Raw genomic sequence first — 18,487 nt, forward strand, 5'->3', positions numbered from 1 at the left:
TATTGTCTATCTAGTAGTCATTAAAGCTAGCAAGGAGGATGGAAGCTGCAAACCTCAAAACGCCTTGATGTCATCCCTGGGAAAAATGTCTGCAGGTTAGTGCTTGCAAACAAGCCCAACACATGCAGATGGTCTGTGCTGTCTGTGGTAATTGGGGGCAGTGGAAATGCTGAGCATTTTCCTGTGGTATAAGATTAGTCTTGGCTGTAATATCTCTCTAAGGAGCTGCTCTAATTAATGCAAAATACTCTACTTACTACTTAATTAATACTGAGGCCCTACAAAATAGCGCAAAACTGAGAGCCTTTATTTAGTAGTACCTGCAGTTGTGGTGTGAGTTAACCTGTTGGAAACACTGGTGTGGCCAAGTTAGGGACATGTAAGGGAGAAGGTGCCAAGGCCCACCTTGGATGCCAAGGTGCTCTGCCCTGCTCTGGCTGCCTCACTGCTGAGGGCCCCAGCAGAACGGAGGATGGCAGATAAAAACCTTCACATATAAAAGCTGCAGAAGAAAAGGCAGGGTCACCTGGTCCTGATACAGCAGTCGGCACCCCCTGGTCCACCCCTGTGAAAAGAGTGGCCGTGTCTCTGCTGTCCCTTGCTCGCTCCCAGTGGCACAGTGCTGCCATGCCCTGTGATGTGCAGCACGGGCACAGTGCCCGGCCTCGCCTGCGGGCATAGCCAGGGCAAGGCCAGCGCTGGATAAAGGGGAGGATCTCCCCGCGCTCTCCCGGCTGCAGCCCTGGCCCCGCGCAGCGCGGCAGCCCCGGTGTGCCCCGAGTGTGGCACTCCTGGTGTGCCCTGAGTGTGGCAGTCCTGGTGAGCCCCAAGCGTGGCAATCCCAATATTGCTTAAATGTGGCACTCCCTGTGTCCCAAGCGTGGCAGCCCCGGTGTGCGCAGAGCCCCGAGCCCCAAAGAGCAGCTGGGCAGGAACACTCTGCCCAGGCATTTTGAGAAGGGGCTGCAATCCTTAGGGCAAAGGGCGGCTCTTCCCTCTTTTCTCTTTGCAAATATAAACGTCACCTTCCAAACTGTACCGTGACTCTGCTGGAAAAATCTGGATATTTTTTTTTTTTTGGTTGTTGTTGTTGTATTGTATTTTTTTCCAAGCAAGGGTGCCAGTGCAACTCGCCCTGTAGTGCAAAGGGACCCAGAAAGAGAGAAGATAAAATGAATTTAAATTCCAAAGGGGTTTCAGTGCTGGTTTCCTAGTCCCCGAGTCAGCAATGTGTTTGTGAAAATTCAGCCTTTTTGTCTCTCAGAAAAAAGGGCTAAATCTACATCGGTGGCCCAGTCTAGGTTTGCTATTCTTTGCATTTTCTATTCAAGTGAATGAGAGTGAATGAAGTGGCCTGGGACCCTTTATTTGATCTACTCAATTGCATAAAGTGACAGAATTCTAATATATTTGTTTAATGCTCTTCAATGGGGCTTTCACTTTCTAGCTTGCAAATGAAGCCTCGATCTGCAAAGTTTTGTCCTTTTTTTCTTCTACCTTTTTTTTTTTCCTGGCTGAGAGACCATATTTCATAACTTGGGCTACGGTTTGAAGTGATTTCAAGAGGAGTTTTAGACTCGAAAAGTGGGAAATAAAGAAACAGATGTGAAGTTATTGTAAATTCTTATAGTGGGCTCTGGGGCTATTGTAAACCCACTGCAGGCGGTCCAAAGCCTCTCTTTTTCATGCTGTAATTGAAACATATTAATTAGATAATTTGTTGTTAGTTTAAAAGAAACAAATACAGCCCCTCCAAGGCTTCACAGCCTCGGTTTCTTTTTGTTAACAAAAACAAAACAAAAAAAACCACAACCAACCCACAAAGTGACATTTATATTAAGATTCCGAGATAATTCGGCACTGAAGTTGATGAAGCTAAGTTTTTTCTCCCTTTCCCAAGGACCACTTTTGAAAAAAGTCTGGCTCATAAACTCCTCTCAGGGGTCGCCGGGGAGTTCTTTTCTCCCTACCTGGCACAGACTGCCCTTCCCTGCAAGGCGCGGTTCGAGAGAAAATAAATATTCTGAGTGAGAAGGAGCTGGCTGTCTTCAATAGAGGATTCAGTCCTGTGGGGTGGTGTCTTGTCACATGTCGAGGAGAGAGAAAACAAAACAAAACAAGACCACAAAAAAAGAAAAAAGAAAAAAAAAAGGGGGAAAAAAAAAAAAACCGCCTCCGAGAAAGGATTCACATACCATGCGCTGACATGAAGCAAACCCCCGAGCCGCCAAGCCCGGCTGGCTTCTCGGGCTTACCTTGCACAGCCGGGCTCCAACCCATCCTCCGGAAGAAAAGAGCTTTTGCCTGAAATGAACAGTATCTTTGCATTAAGTACGCCTAGCTTATAATGTCTGACTGGCAAATAAAATTTAAAAAAGAAAAAAAAAATAATCCCCCCCGACCCCCCACGAAATGTCTAAACAGGACAGAGGGCTCGGCCCTCGCCCCCCACCACCCCCCCATCCGCCTCTGCCCTCCGCGCTGTTGTCTGTTGCTGCTCTATTTCAGATCAGTGTTTATTGACATTGGACTTGAGCCATTAGGGAGATTTAACAAGTCACAGCAGTAAATTCAAGCGACGCGCTGAGCTGCGTATTTGTTTGAAATCGGCATCACAACATTTGGGGAAGCGGGCGGAGATGCGCGGAGGAGCGCGGCGGCTCCGCGGGCTGCACGCTGGGGCCGCGGCAGGGAGAGGGCGCGGAGACCGGGGGTTCCCCGGGCTGGGGCAGTCTCGGGCAACCGCAGAGATAAAGGGGAAAATGGCACTTGAAATGTACGGTGCCGAGACACACACTCGCATTATGCAGCGAGAAACCTATTGCACCTTTTGAAAGCATTTAGCTTTGGGGTATAATCGTTTCAGATCTTTATCTCCGACGTTACGGTATAGTTTAATAATAAAAAAAAAAAGACTCTGAAAGTGCAGCTTCATCTTGTTAGTCGGGCTCGGATTTAATCTTTGAGGATTTGTTCTGACTGCTAGATCTTTAAAGAAAAAAAGGGAAGAAGGAAAAGCTTCCTCGTTGTCTAAAAATGTAGGTCATCGCTTGTTTAGGAAAAGTTTGTCGAGTTATGCGTCCATTGATCTGGTGATAAGTTTTGAATGCTTTCTTTAACTGATCGTGTTAATATAATCGTGGGTTAGACTTGATGAATGAGTTCAGTTGTCCCCCATCCGACAAGCTTTAGCAGCTTCATGCATTTTAATCAGCCCAATGATTCATGTATTTTCCACCTTTTTTCTGTGTGTGGGATCCGTTTTGGGTTTTTTTGTTTTGTTTTGGTTTTTTGTTTTTTTAATGGTCACAACTGGATTAATTGCCCTCTACATTAATCTTAAAACTTTTGCAAGAATCTTGTGATGTGTAGTAAGGAAATGGGGATGTCACTTACCGTGTTTATGGTCCTGAAATTCGGAGAGATCAGTCGAAGACAAACCTCTGTAACATCATTGCCGTAGAACTCGTGAATCCCGCCGCTTCATTAGAACACAATGTCGTTTTCTTGCTAGTTAGTGCTTCCGTTGTCTTGTAACTGTGCTCGCAGAACGCCTCATCTCCAAAGCATTTATTTACTCATTTCACTAGATGTCTTCTCTCATTTTCAACAGTTGCAGAATCCTTGTAAAATCCCTAGCAGATTTGGGGAATCCTACTAGAAAGTGTCCAGAATCCAGTTTTCATTGTAACTACTTTATCTTACTTTTTAAAAGGGGTTGTGTATTGAATTACAGAATAACTGGTACAATTGTGTTACACTTTGCAAATTACCGGTTTGGGAAAGTGTTGGTCAGTAAGGATGGAGAAATTCTAGCAGTGGTTGGACTAACTTGTGCTTCAGCAGGTTTAAATGCCAGGTAAAAGGCTGCAATAACTCACTTTAATGCAAAAAAAAGATTTTGCTATGCCACTTGTAAAAAAAACACCACTGAAACATATTCAGTGTTCTCAGCCCCAAAAGAAGTATCTAATTCTTCGAAGATTTTATGTTTGCTCTGTATTGCAGAAACTTACTAATTTTTACAATTTTTAGAGAAAATGCAGCTGGGAGGAAGTAGGTGATGAGTATACATACACACAGGCATGAATGTAATATGTGTTTATATTGGGTCTAAGCGTATAGGGCACAAATGCAGATGTGTGTATGCACAGATGTAGAGATATATTGACATCAACCCTACAGAACATGTTCTCCCTTTGCTGAACCAGCGATAATGACAATTCTATCTAAGAAGTTGTGCTGTATTAATAACTATATTTATAGTAACCTTGCATGAAAACGCTGTTTAGATTATCTAAATATTGGAATAACACCATTGCATCATCATGAACTAGTATTTTTACTTTTTTCATGTAAACTCTTTAAAGAGACAAATAAGAAACTAAATCTGAATTTACATATTTTAATGAGAAAATATTATTTGGACGACTAGGTTCATAATTTAACGTAGACACTTTTTAACCTTTGTCTTAAAACACACATGCTGGGAACAAGAACAACAATATTTAAAATGCCATGCTTACGCTGTACAGGAAAAAAAAAATTAAAAGAAATACCTTTACAGTTTCAATAGACACTAATGCTGTTTAGAGGGCGTGTTCTTTTTTTCTCTTAACTTAAGCAGTTCACAACAGAACAACAGTTCAGTTTCCAGCAAACTACCTAAAACTAGAAAGGAGTATATCAAACAAAAGTGCATTTTACACATTTTATAATCATTCATATGCACAAACATTTACAGTTTCCCTAGCCCCCTCTGCAAAGCTCCAGCAGAAATCAGGACGACCTCCAGAGTTTGTACCTGCTATTGTATTACTTTTCCACAATTTATCAGTGACTTCAACAGCTTTTCTTTAAGCTGTGTCGGGTTGTGTGATTGGTAACAGGTTTATTTTTATTATAATTATGGTTGTTGTTTGGTTTTAAGCTATGAAGTAAATAGCTACAAAAATTTAAAAATTACAACAACCCAAAAAAACAACAACAAAGAAAACCTCAGCTCCCCAAACCCTCGGGTTAAACAGAAGTTAACAGACAAGTCAACTCCTCCTTCTCGTTCACCTGAAAACTACAGTAAACATCCACGTTACAACAGGTACTGCAAAAGGGACCTCATCTGATTTACAGTACAGATGCAAGTTCAGTATTTACATTAACACAGGCGCTTTGTAAACATTAGAGGGGTGGCGTGAGCGGCCCGGCGCGGTTCCGGCCCGCTCCGCGCCGCCGCTCCCTCACCTGCGGGCCGCGGCCCCGCTCTGCTCGGGCCGCCTCGGCCCCGGGACCGCCTCGGCCCCGGGACGCGGCCCTCCCCCGCCGGAACGCTGCCCTTGGCGGCGCCACGGGACACGCACCCACACAAAGGACACCGAGCGCTTCCCGGCGTTTCCAAGATCCAAGCCTTTGCTGCTTGGAGGCTGGAAACGTCGCTGCTCTCATGCAGTGACACAGCAGCCATCCTTGTTTGTGGTACTAAAGATTGGTCCTGTATAAAGCCCAGACAAAAGAAGGGAAAGAGGCATCGCCGAGCCAGGCTTGCCTGGTCGCCGATAAATCGAAGATGCCTGAAGTACTTTTGGAAAACTAGCAATGCAAGTGGCAGCTCCTACCGGGCGGGAGGGGGCGGGCCGGGCCGGTTCCTTTCGCCTCAGAAGAACGGAAAACTAAAGTTCAGAACCAGGGGAGAAACCGGGCCGTGAGGGAAGGCTCGCCTGAAGGGGCGAAGCGGAAAGGGAGCTCACGCGAACGGCAGAACTCAGCTTCCCGCGGGGAGTTGTCTCTGCTTTCGAGGAAAAGAGTAGAGAGGAAAGAAGCGAAAGGAGGGAGAGAAGGGGAGGGAGGAGAGCTCCGAGGAAACTTTGGGAGAAAGGGGAAGGCAGCGTCCGTACAAGCGGCCCGGGTCAGTGCACAGCCACGGAGTGCAGGGCGGGCGCCGGGCTGGTGAGAGTCTCGCTGGGGGTGGCCGGGCTGCTTTGGCTGGTGGCCGTCTGCGAGGACGTGGGGCTGAGGGAGGGCGGCGAGTTCGAGAGGATGGTGGGGATAGGCGCGGGCAGGGCGGGCAGGGCTGGCACCGCGGCAGGGGTAGGCTTGATGGGGACGGGGATGGCCGGCAAAGTCTGCCCCCCATGGCAGAGCGGTTTGATGGGCACGCCGTAGGCGCCGTACTCGCTGCTGGCCATGGAGATGGGGGTGGCGGTGTCGATCATGCCGGAGCTGTACATGTGGGGCCAGCCCGTGCCAATGGAGCTGCCCACCGTAGTCAATTGATTGGGGAGGGGGTAGGCGGCCGGCATGGGCTGCATCGTGGAAAAGGCGAGGCCCCCGGGCATCTTGTACTCTCTGGCGATGATGTTCTCGATGGCGAAGGGGTGCTTGAAGCTGGAGGGCTGGGACACGCCGAGATTGTACGTGGACATCTGGGGCAGGTGGGTGCCGGTGGCCGCAAGGGCGCTGAGCCGCAGCTTCGCTTGCTGCTGCAGGTACTGCGCCGCGTCCGCCGGCTTGCTGGGGGCCAGGTGGTCCGACTTGACCACCTTGAAGCGCTTGCGGCGGCGCAGGAAGCTGCCGTTCTCGAACATGTCCCCGCAGCTGGGGTGCAGCGCCCAGAAGCTGCCCTTGCCCGGCTGGTCGGGGCGGCGCGGGATCTTAATGAAGCAGTCGTTGAAGGAGAGGTTGTGGCGGAGGGAGTTCTGCCAGCGCTGTGTGTTCTCCCGGTAGTAGGGGAAGCGGTCCATGATGAACTTGTAGATCTCACTCAGGGGCAGCATCTTCTCCGGGGAGCTCTGGATCGCCATGGCGGTCAGCGAGATGTAGGAGTAGGGAGGCTTCTGATCACTGTAAGTGTTTCTGCCCGGGCGAGGCATCTTCGCTCGGCGACCCGCGGAGATCTGCAGAAGGGCAGCGACAAGGGGAGGGGGGAGGGAGGAGGGGGTAGAGGGGTGAGTCCGAGAGGATTTGCACGGACACCCGGTCGGGTCAGCCGGTGGCTCTGGGGCCGGGCTGGAGAAAGAAGGGCACAGGGAACGGCACGAAGCCCTCGATATGGGGGACGCGGGGCGTGTGGGGGGTGGAGTGGGGCGCAGATGAGGGCAGAAGAAAACAGCCCAGAGCCCTGTGCTGCCGCAGGGGGAAAAGCGATGTGCTTCTCCAAGCTCTGGCCTCCCTCAGCCTGGCCTTCCCGCAGGAGCCCGCGTCCGTGAAGTTACTCTAGTGATAGCTCTGTCTTCTGGTCTCTGCGAGGATGAAGGGGACCCCATCTCCTCCCCTCGACTCCCACCCAACTCCATGCCAGCCCTTGCATGTGCCCACCTTAAAGTTGCTGGAAGTTGACAGTCCGCATCCGGGACGCAGCTGGGAGTCCGGACTCTTTCCCACCTCTCTCCTCCGGCGTGTCTCTCGCTCCTTCCGCGGCCACGCTGCTCCGGTTTAGTCCTGAGGAGGCAGCGAGCTGGCTTGGTTTTGGGAATCCTCCTGTACACCCCTCCCTTCGCCTCCGCGGGCTGAATCAGCTTCTTTTACACCACCGGCAGCTGCACTGTAGCAGAGGCTTGTTTGCTTCTCTGCAGCAGCGATGAGCTAACTAGTTGCCTCCATGTCCTTCCTCTAACCATCTGATAGTTTTATGTGGTGACATGAGCAGAAAAGACCCCTGTAGAGGCGCTTCATTAATGTGCCACTTCTTTGCTATCATATGACAATCGCCTTGGGAGCAGGGGGAGGGGAGCAGGGAGGAGGGGGCTGGAGAGAAAGGCATAATCTGGTTTCATTTACACCTATTTACATGGACACCTTGGGCCAATGGGAATCATTTCCATTTGAAGACAAGGCGAGGGGTGAAAAGGCTCCGCCAGCGGAATTGCAGTGCGATGGTACCCGGTGGTTGGGGGTGGGGGGAAGGTATGCACTAACCTCTATGTGGACTTTGCAGGAAGCTTAGTCTGCAATTCACACTTACAAATGGAGGTACTGAGCAGTGGGATGTTTGACATGGAAATTGCTTGGCTGTGGTATTCTGTTTGTTCTGCATTGTTATCTGATTTGTATTGTTGGCTAACTTAAGGCGAGCCTTTTCCCCTGTAAGGAGGGACTTTCTCCTTGCCAAATCCGCTCTCCCCGAGGGAAGGTTTTTTCGAGGAGCGGTAAGATCGGGGCTCCTCGGTAGCCGCCCTGGAAAGTCAGTCCCGTCCCGTCCCCCTCCCTCCCCTCGCACCCCGGCCCAGCCCTTGCAGGACCGCTGCTCTAGTTCCGCGGACCTGTTGGTGTAAAGACGCGCGAGTTGCTCTCAATAGACCAAAGCGAACGGGCTCGTGACCGGCCATACGGTCCCGGTGTGCTCGGTAACGAGCTGCCCTCACACCGCTGCTCTGCTCGCGGGACCGGGGAGTATCCGGCCGGCCTCGAGCCCGGGGGGTCCCGAAGAGCTGGTGTGGGCTCCTGGGTCCGTGTAGCGGTCACTCTGCTAAACATCGTCATCTTGACGCCTTCTGCGGGGTTTGCGTGATGTGTGTCGGACTGTTCTCTTGCCTGCGTGCTTCTCGGTGCCCAGTGCTGTGTGTGGGAGCAGGCGGGACGTGTAACGCCGAGCTGCGGCTCTCTGGTGCACGGTACTGCCTCCTCCCCGCGAACCAAGGCCCGATCCTGGAACCGCAGCCCAGACGAGCAGCCCGCTGCCAGCCGTGTGTCCTGGGGGGAGGATCAGGCCCGGAAGGTCCCGGGCTTGCCCTGGCACAGGAGGGAAGTTTGTATGATGTGTATTCCCGAGGCTGCCGTGCATCCTGTCACCCTAGAGCCAGAACCGAAGATTGTCTGGGGAGCTGCGAGCCCGGGGAGGAAGGAAGAGCCTTTGTGGTGAATACACATCAACTCCATTAACAATATTTTTCGGAGTCGGTCAATAACTCACCAAAACGTAACTTAAACACGATGAATTTAGGAGATTAAACAATTTCATTAATATTGAAATGGCCGCTGAGGCTGAGCGCGCGCGCTTGAAATGCAAGCACACGTTTTTCAATATTAACAGAAGTACTTGAAAAGAAGAATAATGTCACCTTCGTAATTCAGCAAAAATAGCCGGGCTGGGGGAGGGAGAGGCGGCGGCTCTGTGCAGAGCGGCTGCTGAGAAACGGGCTCTGCGAGAGCCTTGGAGTCCTCTCGGAGGGGACGGTCCCCATCAAGCAGGGCTCCCTCAAAGCTGGCAGGAGCCTCAGAACGCATTTTCACATTGCGACAGCGCCGACCTCGTGTGTGTTAAACCGTGCTCCCTTCGTCCCAGCCCAGCTGCCCTCGGTCCCATCTAATCCTTCTCTCTCGGGGCAGGATGTCGTTAAGAGAATAATAAGTAAATAATTGTGTTCCCAGGAATCCGAGAAGCCGACCGGCCCCGCGCTGCCGAGCTAAGGAGCCCTTTTGAGGGAATAGACCTGCCACATGTCACACTCTGCCCCTTGCAGAGAGGGCCCAGGAGTGTTTGCGCTGTTCAGAGCCTGGAAGTTGCCTTCCTCAGTTAATCGGCTCCAGGATGCTTCATCCAGTCAGGCAGCCTCCAACTTTCTTTTTTTTTTTTTTTTTTTTTTGTGGGTAAGAGATGATGAGACTATGGATATTTGTTAGAGGGTAGGAAAGGCAATACTCTGAAATGAGGAGGGATTCCTCTCAGCACCCCCTAACACTGGACAGGAGAACCTGTATTGAGAACCCCCAAAGAGTGGGTGTAAGGGATATTGCCCCCCCACCCAGCTCCCCCATCCCCAACTTCCCACACTTCCCAGTTCAGGTTTTGTCTCTTGGCCCAAGTTCACTCCTGGGATGCAAAGACAGCTCAGAAAATCCACAAACTGACAAAACCTTTTCCGCTTCTCTTTCCCGGTACCTTTTCTTTTCGAAGAAAGAAAAAACCAAACCAAACCAGCTGATGTAAAAAGGAACCCACAAGCTGTAAAGTTAAAGGAAAGTCAACTTCCGTTGTCATTTGCTACTCCGAGTGCAAGAGGTATGGCTGTAAGGCCTCCAATGTTTTTTCCTGTTTTTTTTTTTTTTTTTTTTTTTTTTCCATTGCAAAGGAATGTGTGATTGGAGGGGTAGGGCAGCCGAACTCATCCCAGTAATTGATACCCAAAGTTTCATCTTGTGCTAAGCAAGCAACAGATGATAGACTTGTGCAATATAGGATTTAAAGGTAATTGTAGCATTTCCCTTTTACTTTGAAAGCCAACATTAGGGAGGGAAAGAAGGTAAAGTGAATCCAAATCCATTGTGTGGAAAACCAAAACAAATAGACGTTTATCTGAAGTATAATTCAAATAAGGAGCTCAGAGGAAGTGTTGGGAAAACTATATAAAATACACATAAGTCAATTATATCAATGTTCAAACCGAATGGAAATCTATTTCATGCAGGAGCCATTCAGCCCTTGCATGGAGCCCATCATGGGCCACCTTTCTGCATGGAAGATTTGCAATAGCCCCCTTTCCCACAAGCAAGACCACACACGTTTACAGATTTGGTAATAATTTATGCTAATTTTCCTCCATAAATCCACAATTCGCCTCAGTGGCAAGCAGGGCTGTTGAGAGAGGAAAAGGAGACAGAAAAGTGACAAATACAATATTGATTTTGAATCCTTGTGGCTGCAAGCAGGTGTGTAGCTTTGCAGAGGGGAGGAGTGGGAGAGGGGCTGTGGGAGGAAGCCAAGAAGTTTTCCAAGGATAAAAAAATCCACTCTTTGTGAGAGAATACTCACAACCTTGTTAATATTTACAAACCAGTTTGGAGAAAAGAGAAAGGAGGGGGGAAGTACCAGCTTCTTAGGGTTTCCTAGGCTGCGAAACACAATGCCAGTGTCTGAGCAAGCTTCCCCCGTTTTGGAAAGTCAACTGCAGGGTGTTGGTTGTAGCTGCGTTTCGGCTAAGCCTTGCACTTTCTTTCTTTTTTTTTTTTTTTTTTAATGGTTCTGCTTCTTCTGCTTCTCGGGGGCTGAGGAGGAAGCCAAGATACTTGAGGTCTCCTGCTTTCCAGTGTGCTTGAATTCCCGATGCGGTTTCCCGAATAACTCCGGCCGCTTTGGGAACGGCTGGGCTTTGTCCCACCCCACATTCTTCACCAAATCTGGCACTTTGGCGTGAAACTACTTAGCGCCCTTTCAAAAGGATTTTGTTCTTTTCCCAATGAGCACTAAACAAACTCCCCCTGCCTGTCAAGGCCGCACTGAGAACTGTTCCCCAAACCTGTATTCCCGATAGCTCGGGATGTGCAGTGCGCTTTGTGCCCAGGGGGCCGGGCTGCGCCGCTCGGGACCCGGGGCTCCCTGCTCTGGGCCGCCCCTGCCCTGCCCTGCACCACCGCCCGCTCGCTCCTCGCTGCCGTCACCCTGCCGAGAGCCGGCTGCCCGTGTGCGCTGTCCTCGGCTGCCCCGTCGGGGATTTCAAGCGCCGCCAGCCCGAGCCGGCGCTTGGCCCCGCTGCGGCGCCGCCGGGGCGCACCCGAGGACGGAGCGTCCCCCGTGTCCCCAGCTCATCGCTGTCGGGCCTGGGCCGCGGGCGGCCGTTCGCGCTTTTCCAGCGCTCAGAGAGCCCGCGCTGGCACCACCCGAATTCCTCAACCCCGAGAGGAGGCTGTTGCTCCCGCTCGTGGCTCTTGGCGCTGCTCCGAAGCACCTGGCTCCCCGTCGGAGCCGGTTTCTCGGGAGCTCTTCTCCCTCTGCCGCCGGCGGGAAATCCACGCGCCGGTAAAAGCAGCACCTGAGCCTCGTCTCCCTCCACATGGCCAAGACCTCCCTCGGACGGCTCCGAGGAGTGCCAGGGTTACACCGAGTGCGTGAGCCCGGGCCGGGCGCACCGGGCCGCTCTCCGCGGCCCGTGTTGGCAGCGCCTGCCCCCGCTGGGCTGTGGGCCCGGCCCCCCTCCGCGGATCGCGCAGGTGCGCGCCGGGGCCGCGGCTCAGGCCGCGCAGCAGCCGTGACTCCCCAGCGTTTTGTTAAGTACTGTGCTGTTAGCGCGGATTGCAGTTTGAGTCTCGACGTTATTGCCCTGAACGTCTGTCTTTGTGGTAAACGTCCCTTGCCTTCCCGGAGGTGCTGGAGTATTTATCTACACGTTTGGGATTTATTGGTTTGTTTATTTATTTATTTGGAGAAGTATCAGGGGAGGCCTCACAAACTTTTTCTTTTTAATCTTCGCTTTTAAACAAATGTCGCATTTCAAGCTGCCCTCTCTTCTCCTTTTCACATTGTAGGAAATATTGAAAATGCCACCTTAGTATTGAAGGGATTAACTTGCTTTTCTCCCAGCCGCTAACTCTGGTGTAAAGGGAGCAGTAGATCAACTGTATAATGTGTGCACTGTTTGGTCATTTGTACAAGCAGAACAAAGGTTGAGCTAAGCCAAATTGCATTGCACTTGTGAACCGAGTCCCAATTTGAAGTATCTTTTACAGCAGGGGGAATGAGAACAATTTCGTGTATGTCTAAAAGGGAATAACAAAGCCACTTTCTAGAGCATCTCAAAGTGAAGTAGTGAGGCGTGACATTCCCAGGGTGAGGAGGGACAAAGGCAGGGTCAGGGGGATGAAAAAGGGAATCAAACAGCCACTTTCACATGTCTGCCCTCAACTGCTGCACCTCTCCATAATAGGAAACAACTGTTGTAAAAAGGGGGATTGCTCCCATTCATTCAAAATAGCAAATGATAGCTAAACAACATTGTCAAAACTGAATCAACTTCTGTGCAGTACCACCCAGAAAAAGGTATTGTGTTTTGGTTAATAGCTGGGTGGAGCAAACTTGATTTTCCTTTTTCTTTCTTTTCTTTCTTTCTTTTCTGTCTCTTTTTTGTTGTTGTGATTTTTTTTTTCCAAGGACTCTTCTTTCCAGATCTATCCGTTTCATAAACTTTATATTTTATCCTGAGTCTTTTTTTACAAGACATGCTCATCCCGTTTACGCTTTCTCCAAAAGTCTTTTCTTGGCTCGGTGTTCTGTGCAAAACCAGAAAGCAAAAAATATTAGGCGGAGTCCCGTCTCGCTGCAGACAGTGCAGCGGTTCAAAACCTGTAAGCAATGTAAATCTTTCTTGAATTGCATGTGCGTGTCGCCCGGCAAAAACCACCTTTAAATGAGTACGTTATTACTTAGCCAAACATTGTGAAATGGTTTTTATGACAGTTGACGATGTTTTTAAATTGCATATCCACAAGAATAATGGCGTGCACGTTACGGTTGTTTCCCCTCTTTATAAGCAAAAGTAATAACCGCTTGCGGAATTCAGGCTCGGACAAACTTTTTCGTGCATTGTGTGAAGTCTTTAACGAGCCGGGCTTTAATTAGGGTCAGAACTTTGAATGCTTGTGTTTTTCTCTCTGTTGGCGGGGGGCATGTTTGCAAACAGATCCGTAAGTTGCCGCCGCGGAGCCGCAGCGCGGTGGGGGGGTGCGGTGTGGCTGTGTGGGCGCCGGGGCTCTGCACTTTCCCTTCCTGCCGCGCCGCCCCCGCCCGGCCGCCACCCACCGAGCTGCCCAGGGCCAGGGAACGCAATTCCCGAGCGCGGCGCTCCCGCCCCCGCCGGGCCCCGCTCCCGGTGGGACGGGCCGGGCAGCGCCGCCCGCCAGAGCCCCCCCGGCGCTCGCACCTGCGTCCCGCGGGGAAGCGACGGCGCTGCCTCGGCAAAAGCAGAGGGGCTGCCCGCCCCTCCCCGTGCTGTGGGCCGGCTTCAGCGCCCACCCCGCGGCGAGGGGGATCCGCAGGGCCGGCTCGGGGCTGCGGCTCGGCGGCGGAGCGCCCCGCACGCTCGGGGCCCGTGCAGCGGGGCGGGAGGGCAGGGCGGGCTGTGACGGGCCAGCCTGGCGGCTGCAAGCGAAGCTCTGACTGCGTTTCCCGAGTCCAGCGGCTTCCATCGCTTCCTTATATCTGTTAACATCCTCTGCCCGCCCCAGCTCTCGCCCGCTATACTCACGACGCGAGCAAAGCTCTCCCGTCTTCCCATCAACCCACAGCTCTGCAGCAAAAACCATATTAACCTTCTTTAATATTTCATTCCAGGAAGAAATTCTTTGGATCTAACTTTAGAAAATACTTCCCCGGAGCGATTTCTTCCCATATATTTTTTTCTCCGTATTTATTATCGAGAGAAATGGTAGTCATACAGCATCCAACCAGTTAAAGAGGACAGAATTTCATAAAGTATTTTTCCCCTTTTGGCGAGCAAAGATTTTACATGGGAATAAAAGGCATTGGTAATGGCAAAGCTTTTTGAGCTCTGAGAGCGAGATATCTGCGCTGTCATTTAGAGGAGAGCCCTTTCGTATTTCTTTTGCGAGGAAGTATTTCGGTCCAAGTTTGCTCTCTTAAGCCGCGACCTGTAAAAGCCTTGCTCTGTATTTGGGTGACGGCACTGTTTCAGTCGGCACGGCCGTTTTCTCGTCACTTACTCTCTTACACTTGTAAGAAGCGCCCCCGGTAGCGGAAGGGACGCGGGGCCGGCGCTGAGCCCCGCGGACCTGTTGGCAGCCCCGCGTGGAGCTGCGCGGAGCCGGGCGGAGCTGCCTGGGTAAACTGCTTGTGTATTTCACATTATCATCCCGCTATCTGCAGGCAATGTAGATTTTCTAAAGATCTAATGAATAAACAACCAGCAAGTGCTGGCGGTGTAATTTACATTGTTAATGCCTACATGTGTATAATAAATATGCATTTGTATGTCTTCAAATAAACTCTTTTTAGTTTCTAACCTGTGGTGATTTTTTTAAAAGCTGTCTTTTCCAAGAAACCAATTTTCCTTTTCGTTTCCTGAGCTGGTAGGGATGGAAGAGACCTAGCAAAGCGCTTCACATCTGCTTCTCAGTGACAGCGGGGGATGCGCGGGCCCGGGCTCTGGCTGCCCGCTGCAGCGCGTCCCGGGGCGCGCCGGGCGCAGCCGCCGCCCGCTCCCCCGGCGCGGGGTGGAGGCCGCGGCCAGGCAGCGGCAGGCACTCATTTCTCAGCGCAACTTACCGCGCTTTTAACAGCAGAACAATTTAAATGTACAATATTAGCTCACAGTATTAGTCTGGAGGTGCAAAGAACAATCCATTCAGAGACTGAGCTTCAAAGGCACCGGATTCCCCTCAAGGAAAAGTTTACAAATGTGGCTGCTCCCTCCCTCCTTCCCTGCCTCCCCCTCCTCCCCTCCCTCGCCGGAGACAAACGGTTTTCCCCGAACGTTTCTGTAGAGGGCATCCCTGACCAGATTTCTCCCACCTCGCCGTGCGCAGCCCGCTCCCCCCGCTCTGAAGTGCGGAGCGCGGGTGCTCCGTGCGCGGCTCCGCCGCCCGCCAGCGGGCTCCGCGCCGCCCTCACGGGTCGCGCACTGGCGGCAGTGGTTGAAGGCGAAGCTCTCGCTTTCAGATCTTCAGGCTGAAAAGCCTAGCGCTTCTAAGCCCCTGCTGACTTCACCTTGGGAGGGATAAAGATTTTCTCCTCATTTTTCGCTACAAACCAGGTGCCACTTTCTTACACCGCTTGATGGCAAATGTCTCTCTCTTCAGCGAGCTGGATCTGGCATACATTATTTTAATTAAGTCTATGGCGATTTACTTTCCTCTGAGATCCATTCCACGGTGCAATTAGGAACGTATTGGTGCTAGCACATATGAATATTCAGGAGAGTGTCAATTAATTAGCAGACAGAGGAATCTCATTATGGTGCTCAAAACCCTTTTAGTGCTAAGCAGAATTAAGGGGGCATTTGCCAATGTGCTGGATTAGTGAATATTTTACTGCGCGCTCATTTAACTTCATTATCATAGCACTTACGCTACTCTCTGATTTTATTAATTAAATTGCTCATTAATTTATCCAGAAAGGGGGATAAAAAGTTTTATGACGCCACAGCACTCGCGTAGACGCCCCAAAGAGCCAAGTGCCGGCCCGGCGCTCCGCAGGAAAGCGCTCCCGCGGGGCGGGCGGGAGGCCGGGCAGCGGCAGCGCAGCCGCCCCACGCGCGGAGTCCCGCGCCCCTCAGCCAGGTGCATCTGTATCTCCCCTGACCCCAGAGGTAAATGTAATGCGGCAATTTGTGCTGCTGCAGCAAAGGGAAAAGGGGTATCGCTGGGATTCTGAAGCGTAGCCTTCGAGTTTAATCTCTTTTTCTACTTAAATCTTTTCTCAGCATCTGGGGAGCGGGAAAGCCCACGATGCGATTTACTCCTTAATCTCTGCGCAGAGAAAAAAAATTGCGGAAAGAAGAGGCGTAATCTCATCTTTCCTAGTAGTATGGACAAAATCGAATGTGATCACTTTCTGACAGAGACAGAAGCGTAACCTGAACGCTGTGCTGGGGAGGAGCGCGAATGCTTCCCGAGACCAGGAGCAGCCAAGCGCGGGGCGCGCTGGCAGCGGGCTCGGAGTTTCTCGGCGCAGTCAGAACTGCGAACATCAGAAGCCAGCGATCAGGATTACGCTCATTTTCTAATTAGGCAATACTTCAATTCTCATAATTTTTCCAAGGAGCATTGTATTAAGAGCAGCTATTTAAAAAAAAATGTCCGTGGGATATTGTGCTTTGCAAAAAACAAACAAAAATTCCCTCAGAAATGTTTAATATTAAATATTAATCGGATTTAAATTCAATAGCCGTATCCTGCGACAGTTATAGATGTGTGGGAAGCTATAGATAATCAGCCCTTGTGCATCTTCACACAGGAGGGATCGACCCGGTGTCAGCAAAGGCTCCGCAGAGGAAAGGGAGACCGATGGAAATGTGTTTTAAAAGTCACCTCCATTTCAGCACCGAGCTCGGAATTTGCCCAAAAAGGTTAGAAAGACAAATATTAAATCTGCCTTCACAAAGGGAGCCGCTAAATAGATCCGAAATTAATATGCATGTAAAATTAATTAGCTGCATTTCATGACATCAAAATAAGTACCTGGGAAACAAGAACACCTTCTGGGCATTTGGCACCATATGCTAGAATTACAGTTAATTGACTAATTACATAAATTAGGCATTAATTTTACAACACATCAAGTATAAAAGATATCTCAATTAATTGTGGAGGGAGAAGGAGGAGGTTAAAGGGGAGGCTGGCGGTCCGGCCAGGCCGGGCGCTGCGGGCGGGGAGCGCGACTCGGGGCTGTGGTTAGCGCGGAGCCAGCCGGGCGCTCATTAGAATCAATTACAGCGCGGAGATTGATTAGCGCGTGTCAGGGCGCGGCGGCCCTGCCGGGAGCAGCACGGAGCCGGAGCCCGGTACGGCCGGGCCCAGAACGCGTTCTCTGCGCTGACCCCTCCGTTCCGTGGAGCATCCTGCCCCGCCCCGCGCCCACGAGTGTTTTATTCTGGGAGGAAAAAACAGTTCTGTGATTTTTCAGACATTGGGTTGGGGTGTTTTCCAGTGGAGTTAGTCAGATTTTCCTATTACTTTGCAACAGTGGGAACAAGTTTCAAATAATATTAACAATTTTAGGTAGCCAGAGCCATGGCACACAGTTCTGGTGCCTTGGAGGTGTGAGGGGATGTTCTCTATAGGTCCAGCACCCTGGGGCCTCCTCACCTGTTAGAGAGGCTACCTGACAAGATTCTTTCCTCCCCCTCAGAATAAAAGGAGTGTCCTGTTTGTACCTGACTGTACCCAAAAAGGTGCCAGACTGCACTTACTTTGTAGCTTTCAGTTTAAGCACGAGGGAGGCTGTGTTAAAATGCAGGAAGGATTTTTAGCTGATGGGAATAATTATATCTTCCAAGCTAAAATTGCAAAATTCAAACCAGCATGGGAGCCCCAGGGTCTGAAAAAAGCCCAGGTCATGTAGCAGGTAGTGGAAAGACTATTGCACTGAGAGTATTTGGGGAGGCACCAATGTGTCCTCCATTTACACTGGGATTTGCTGAACATCACAAAATAAACAAGTCCTACCCTGCAGCTTTTAGCTAGGTGACTGGTGAAGCTGGGACTGCCCCAGCAGAACAGGAGGCACCAGGCAGGCTGCAGGGAGGGCTGGCTTCTGCCTTTGTGGGGAAGTATGGGGGTTCTTGTTTCTTCTCTGAGTCTGTCTTACTGATATAAACAAAAATTGGCTTTTCTTCCCCTTTGCAAATAAATATTCCACAGGAATAGACCACTGTCTGGTTGCATCAGTGACAATACAGCCTGAGTGTTGATGGGCTAGAAAACAGATGAAACCCTGCCACACGTCTATCTTTTTATTGAGACAAAATGTTCATTTTGATGTAGCAGTTCTGTGCTGTTGCCAGATGCTGAAGGTACTTGAGGGAGATGTTGACAAGTGGATAATTGTCAACAGAACTAAAACAGACACTTTGTTTACAGTTGAGCGTGATTAATTGAGAGTAAATAAAACAACAGCTCTGCTCATAAAGTCTCTCAGCATCTCAAGTTCACAAGCAGGCAGCATACTCCAGAAAGGAAGGCACTGAACCTGCTCGTGTGCAGAGTAACAGAGCTCGATAATGAGAGCAGCCTGTGCAGCTTGGGCACCACCCTCTAGGTTTCAAGC

At 50.6% G+C, this 18,487-nt stretch overlaps 1 protein-coding gene across 1 annotated transcript; it reads right to left on the reverse strand.

The window, feature by feature from the left end:
* Positions 1 to 723: 723 nt before the first annotated feature.
* Positions 724 to 13,441, reverse strand: FOXB1 (forkhead box B1). Its single transcript, XM_085588670.1, has 2 exons — positions 7,312 to 13,441; positions 724 to 6,890 (listed from the first exon to the last, which is right to left on the reverse strand). The coding sequence occupies exon 2, from the start codon at positions 6,864 to 6,866 to the stop codon at positions 5,904 to 5,906; it is 963 nt and encodes a 320-aa protein (XP_085444796.1). The 5' UTR covers positions 6,867 to 6,890; positions 7,312 to 13,441; the 3' UTR covers positions 724 to 5,903.
* Positions 13,442 to 18,487: the final 5,046 nt, after the last annotated feature.

Source organism: Lonchura striata, chromosome 10, assembly GCF_050655825.1.
Source record: "Lonchura striata isolate lonStrDom1 chromosome 10, ASM5065582v1, whole genome shotgun sequence".
Classification (NCBI taxonomy): Eukaryota; Metazoa; Chordata; class Aves; order Passeriformes; family Estrildidae; genus Lonchura; species Lonchura striata.

Bases quoted from the DNA above. Each gene is read 5' to 3' on its own strand.
- FOXB1 (XM_085588670.1), bottom strand. From the start codon at position 6,866: ATGCCTCGCCCGGGCAGAAACACTTACAGTGATCAGAAGCCTCCCTAC.